A 6,480-nucleotide genomic window follows, 5' to 3' on the forward strand; every position below is an offset into this window, starting at 1 on the left:
GATAAGATGAGTTAGTACATAGAGACAGCTTAGGAAATGTTCCCTGTCACCATACTGTGGGGGAGAACTTCTGAGCAGCAGGCAGAAGCATTCTCTTTTCTCCACAGTGCCTTTGAACTCTCTCCCTTCTTTCTCTCATTAGCCTTGGAAAGGAATAAACACGTGGCTTCTTCTCTCCAGGGCTGATGGTTTGCTGCCAAGGGTGGGAGCATCTGAATGGCCCCAGACTCTCAGACCATAGTGATGGGCCTGGGCCTCGAGGTTTACTGACCTCCCTTGAACCCGTCTGCACGTGCTCCCAGACCACACACACCTATCACTGTTTCTGCCTGTGCTGGACCCCTCTGTGTGTTGCTGGCATTTGCTCTATCTGAGGGCATATGGTGATACATCCTGAGGTCCTGGGTGTCAGGACTTGGAAGCTGTAAGCTGAGACTCCCTTCTTCCTACAGAAATAAAGATGCCTGACTCCAGAAGCAGCCTCCATCTGTTTTAGTTTCCTATGCCTCCTGTAACAGATTACCACAAACTTAATGGCTTAAACAATAGAAATTTATTCTCGAATGTTCTGGAGACTAGAAGGCTGAAATGAGTCTTTCAGGACTAAAATCAAGCTGTCAGGAGACTGGTTGCTTCCTGAGGCTCCAAGGGATGGTTCAGTCCTTGCTTTTTCTAGTCTAGGGTGGCTGCCTGCATTCCTTGGCTTGGGGCCTCCTCCTCATCCTTCCTTTGCTTCCATCCTCAGGTTGCCTCCTCTTCTCAGTCAAATCTCCGTCTGCCTCCCTATTATGAGGATACTTATGACTGTGATTAGGATCCCCCTGAATAATACAGGCTAGTCTCCCCCCTCCCCTGGCCACCCTCCATCACAGCATCCCTGAGGTAATCACATTGGCAAACTCTCTGTTGCCATGTACAGTCCCGTTCAGGATTAGGAGTTGGATACCTTTGGAAGACAATACTCAGCCTTCTATACCATCATCAGAGTGCATTCTCCAAGTGTGCTCATGATGTAGAGAGGGCATATATTTTGCTTGTTTTTCTGTGGAAGAAGTGAAAGCTCTGTGACTTTTCAGATGAAACACAGACCTTGGGGGTCTGTAGCAAGACCAAGAGCAATGCCAGACCTCTGGCTACAAATCGGGGAGGGGGGTGCACGTTCTCTAGCTTCACATTAAGGCCCCATCACCGCAGAGCCTTAATGCTGAGACAGAACCCTGGAGGGGTTTGGAAGCTGCCTGGGGCGATGCAGTGCATCGAAGCTTAGACGAGTCCCAGTTTCCAAGAGCTCATCTGCAGTTTCCGCGTCTGGGCAGGAAGGTGGCATAGCCATAGCGACCCTGACAGAGACTCCTGGCTTCTCACAGCCACTTGCGAGGCTCTGGGTATTGGCTGGGGTCTGCCTCTGATGCAGGGAGTTGGGTCCTCACTGGGCTTTTCCAGGGGAAGGGGGCAAGCAAAAATGCCCCTCTCTGGGCATGGCACGCTAGGGCTCACCTTAGTTCTGAGGAAGCACAGCTTCTCCACTGGCAGGCAGGGGCCCACTCAGCACCAGGGAACGAGATATTTTCCATCAGAACTCTGCTGCCCAGGCTCACGCAGATTCTTTTGTTTTATTGTCTCGAGCAGATGAGCTCAGTTGTGGGGGAATGAGGCTTTGGCTGGTAGGCTCTGTTGTTTGTCTTACAGAGACCAAAACCCTCCCCTCTCTGTCAGACCAGGACCTAATAAACCCCACACAGAGATGCCTGAGCCCTGCCAATTGCACCCAACTGTGCGGCCTGCCTGGGAAACAATGTTTATCCTGCTTTTAGACGCCTGGCTGCCCCAGGCGTGGGGCCAAGGGCACAGCGCCTGCCCCGTCCTGCCAGCTCAGACCACTAATGTGGGAGCAGGAGGGATGGAACAGATTGAAACAGTTTGGAAACAGGGGTGGCCTGGAGTTGAGAGGGCCCTGAATCTGAGCCGTGGGCCCTTGCTCTTTGGTCCCATGTGAGTGTCAGGGGCAGATCCCTCTCATCGCTGCTGCCCGTCCATGAGCCAGTGTTGATGGCAGGTTGGGGAGGGGGTGTTCTGCTGGTCCCAGCTGCCAGGAGGAGGAAGAGCGTGAAGTCAAAGTGTTAGCTGCTCATTCATGTCCGACTCTTTGCGACCCCATGGACTGTAGCCCGCCAAGTTTCTCTGTCCATGGAATTCTCTTGATAAGAATACTGTCTTATACAGTATAAGTAATATAAGAAAACAGTAATAGCATCATTGAATATGTTTTTTTCAGAACCATATAAATATGTCTGTAACATTAATACTTCCTTTTAAGACAAATATAAATTCAAAAGATTTTATTTAGAGAAACTGTTCTAATTAAAATTGTTTTCCTTCACGCTAAGTGTATATTTAGATTCATAATTGTTGAGAGAAAAGAATTCATTGTGAAATAATGCCAACCTATATAATGCTGTAATAAATTATTTTGTACTTAAAATAAAAAATACTGGAGTGGGTACCATTCCCTTCTCCAGGGGATCTTCCTGACCCAGGGATCGAACCCAGGTCTTCACATGGTAGGCGGATTCTTACCATCTAAGCCACCAGAGAGGAGGAGGAAGTTGTAAAAGCTGGGTTAATCAGCTTCTCCCACATCCCTCTCTTCCCGTCTCCTTCATAACCATTAGTGCAGAGACAAAAAGAGCAAAAAGACATGCTCTCAGTAAGTGGCCACATGATTTTAGTATCATTTGGGGCCATGTTCGATATAATAATACTGCATAGTAAGCATGCAGGCAGGCTTTCGATTTGATTTAGAACCCAGCATGTCTATGGGGCTTCGCAGGTGGCACAGTGGTAGAGAATCCTCCTGCCAATGCAGGAGATACAAGAGATGGAGTTGTGATCCCTTGGGCAGGAAGATCCCCTGGAGTAGGAAACAGCAGCCCACTCCAGTATTCTTGCCTGGAGAATCCCATGGACAGAGGAGCCTGGCGGGCTACAGTCTGTGGGATCGTAAAGAGTCGAACACAACTGAGCGCGCACACACACACACACACACACACACACACACACACACACGTGATTCTAGTGGTCTTTGAGGACTTCTCAGGGGGTCACTCAGGAGGGCATGGCAGAGTGCCTGTCCTACTAAAGCAGACCTGACCTTTGAAGGAGGCTCCTACAGCCCAGAACAAGCTCCTTATCTGGGAACTTGGTCCCAGGCCTCTCCAATTCCCAGAATGGGGTCCTGGCACCCTGCTCACAGGGACGTAGGCTTGAGGACAGCTCTCTCGGACCCAGCAGGTGGGCCTCAGGGACATGACACCCACTGCACAGTCAGGGCTGCTCTCTGCTGCTGGTCTAGGCCAACCGCCTTGGGGCTGCCCAGTGGCTGGTGAAGCTCTATGTTCCTGGGCATGCAGAGTCCTCTCCTCTGGTCACCTTTCTCATGCTGCCGGGTATTCATCCAAGTTTCAGAGCATCTGCCCAGTGCCCACAGCCTGTCAGACACTGTGTTCTGAGGACCAAGGACACGAAGGGGACAGCCACAGCCCCTACCCCCTGGGGTTTATGCTTGAGGTGGGGATGGGCATTGAGTCAGGACAGAGATGCACAGGCATTGTCAAAACAGAAGGTGACGTGTCCTGTAAGAGAGGCACATTCACAATACTGTGGGAGCAGGATGGAATCCAATGGGGGATAGAATGGTTTTTCAGAGGAGAAAGTGGTGTCAGAAAAGCACATGGGAGCTTAGATCCCTGAGGGCTGAGTTTCTCGGACTGAGAAGTGGTCAGCAGGAGCAAAGCGTGGTGGCATGAATGTGGCCCAGGATGGTGGCAGTAGACGGCTTCATAAGAGTAGACTAGGGTAAATAAGGAGCTTCCCAGGTGGTGCTAGTGGTAAAGAACCTGCCTGACAATGCAGGAGACAGATGAGATGCAGGTTCGATCCCTGGGTCGGGAAAATCTCCTGGTGTCAGAGATGGTAGCCCACTCCAGTATCCTTGCCTGAAGAATCCCATGGACAGAGGAGCCTGGTGGGCTACAGCCCATGGGGTCCCGAAGAGTCAGACACACCTTGGATAGATAAGAGGAGTAGCAGGGGAGGATGCTGGGCAAACATCTGGTGTTAGGTTGGTTACACAGGACTGTAGAAGCCTGTGGAGGGGTTCAGACTCCAGGAGGGGCAGCCAGCAAGGGCCCTAGGGGTGGGGCATTCTTCCATCAGCCTAACCCCTCCATCCCCCTCTCCTCCATCAGGAAGGTGCAAGGACACCCTCTCCACCATCACAGGGCCGACTACACAAAACACGTATGGGCGGAATGAGGGGGCCTGGATGAAGGACCCCCTGGCCAAAGATGAGCGGATTTACGTAACCAACTATTACTATGGCAACACCCTGGTAGAGTTCCGGAACCTGGAGAACTTCAAACAAGGTACATGCTACAGGTCCAGCTTGAGGGAGGGTCTTCCTTCTCCATGTCCTCTGTTTTAATGACCAGACCACCCAAGGTGCACACGGTGGATAAGAAGGGGAAAACCTTCTTCTGATGGTAAAAGACACTTCTAGCAATAGGATGTCCCTCTTCCACACCCCTTTTCATCTTCCAGCCCCTGAGACATGGGACAACTACCCAAGGGAAATGATACATCTTCCCTTTCCCGTGGTCCTTGACTGTTTATAAACCATGTTCATGTATGTTAGCATCTGGATCCTTGAAGTAGCTCAACGAGGGGAGTGGGAATTGTCATTTATAAATGACAGATGAGGGTGCCTCACAGAAGTAGGAAGTGGCAGAGCCAAGACACAAACCCAGGGCTCCAGACCCCAAGCCCATGGCGCATCCCCTCCCTTTGGGCTGCTCCTTCACCCTCCCCGCCTGGCGGCTATCACTGCACTGTCGCCCTGAAGCCTCCTGCCTTCTCACCGCCCGCAGGTCGCTGGAGCAATTCCTACAAGCTCCCCTACAGCTGGATTGGCACGGGCCACGTGGTGTACAATGGTGCCTTCTACTACAACCGGGCCTTCACCCGCAACATCATCAAGTATGACCTGAAGCAGCGCTACGTGGCTGCCTGGGCCATGCTCCACGACGTAGCCTATGAGGAGGCCACACCCTGGCGGTGGCAGGGCCACTCGGACGTGGACTTTGCTGTGGACGAGAATGGGCTGTGGCTCATCTACCCGGCCCTGGATGATGAGGGCTTCAGCCAGGAGGTCATCGTGCTGAGCAAGCTCAATGCTGTGGACCTGAGCACGCAGAAGGAGACCACGTGGCGCACGGGGCTCCGGAGGAACCTCTACGGCAACTGCTTTGTCATCTGTGGGGTGCTGTACGCCGTGGACAGCCACAATCAGCGCAACGCCAACATCTCCTACGCCTTCGACACCCACACCAACACCCAGATCGTCCCCAGGCTGCTGTTTGAGAATGAGTACTCCTACACCACCCAGATAGACTACAACCCCAAGGACCGCCTGCTCTATGCCTGGGACAATGGCCACCAAGTCACCTATCATGTCATCTTCGCCTACTGACACCCCTGACCCCACAAGCCGAAGTGCAGAGGGGCTACTGGCACCTTGCGTGTGTTTGTGTGTGTGTGTGTGTACGCATGTGTTGTTTAAAAAATATATATTATTTTGTATAATATTGCAAATGTAAAATGACAATTTGGGTCTATTTTTTCTATGTGGATTGTAGATCAATCCATTCGTGTATGTGCTGGTCTCACCCTCCATGGTTTATATTTTTGTGCAAATCAACTTCTCCTTTTGACCAGTAACCACCTTCCTTCAAACCCTCAACCCCCTCCAGCTTCCTGATCTCCATCTGAGAAGGTTTCGTCATCAGGGTCTTGTAGGCAGATGGCACCCGGAGCAGGAGTGAAGGAGGCAAGAAAGAAGTGCTAAGGGGCGGGAAATTTTTTTTATGTATTGGAGAAGTTTTTGAAGGAAAAAAAAAAACATAAAAAAAAATGCTTTTTTTTTTTAAATAAAGAAGAAATTAAAAATAACCCCAAATGCGTTTTTGTTTAGCATGGCTATGTCTGACAGGATTATATGCCTCCCCCAGAAGGAGATGAGTCTATGTTTCACAGAACCATCCTCATGCTGAGCTGCTCCCAGGCAGCTCCTCTCCCTCCTAGAGCGGGGCTCCGTTGGGGGGCTGAGGGGTGGAATTTGGAATGAGCTGACTCCCGCGGCACTTGCTCTGTGGCACTGATCCCTCCCCGGCTCTTCCACTGTCAACCAGCTTCCTTGATCTGTTCGGGTTTTTTTCTAGTCATTACCCAAGATGTAGGAACCTGTTCATTCCTTCGTCTTTCTCCATGTAGTCTGGTGGTTGGCAGCACTGAAAATATAAAGCTGAGTGTGACCTTTACCCTGTACTTCTTACGAAGCTTACAAACAATTAATTTCCTCTTTTCCCACAGTCCTCTCCTCCGCTGATCCTGAACATTCACATTCAGCCAGCCTTCCTTCCCAGC

The 6,480-nt window shown here is 51.0% G+C and overlaps 1 protein-coding gene across 3 annotated transcripts in view; it reads left to right on the forward strand.

Annotated features, from left to right (window-relative positions):
* The window catches only part of OLFML2B (olfactomedin-like 2B), a 49,231-nt gene extending 43,224 nt beyond the window's left edge, over positions 1-6,007 (forward strand). For 2 of the 3 annotated variants that reach the window (XM_010854682.1, XM_010854684.1), the window contains exons 7-8: positions 4,248-4,424; positions 4,926-6,006. In XM_010854682.1, the coding sequence (XP_010852984.1) occupies positions 4,248-4,424; positions 4,926-5,527 (779 nt within the window). In that variant the 3' untranslated portion in view covers positions 5,528-6,006. Of the gene's footprint in view, positions 1-4,247; positions 4,425-4,925 lie in introns of all 3 variants that reach the window. The other variant, XM_010854683.1, reaches the window with a different exon arrangement.
* The last annotated feature ends 473 nt before the right edge of the window (positions 6,008-6,480 follow it).

The sequence above is a fragment of the Bison bison genome, unplaced genomic scaffold (assembly GCF_000754665.1).
Source record: "Bison bison bison isolate TAMUID 2011002044 unplaced genomic scaffold, Bison_UMD1.0 scf7180017864346, whole genome shotgun sequence".
NCBI classification, from domain to species: Eukaryota; Metazoa; Chordata; class Mammalia; order Artiodactyla; family Bovidae; genus Bison; species Bison bison.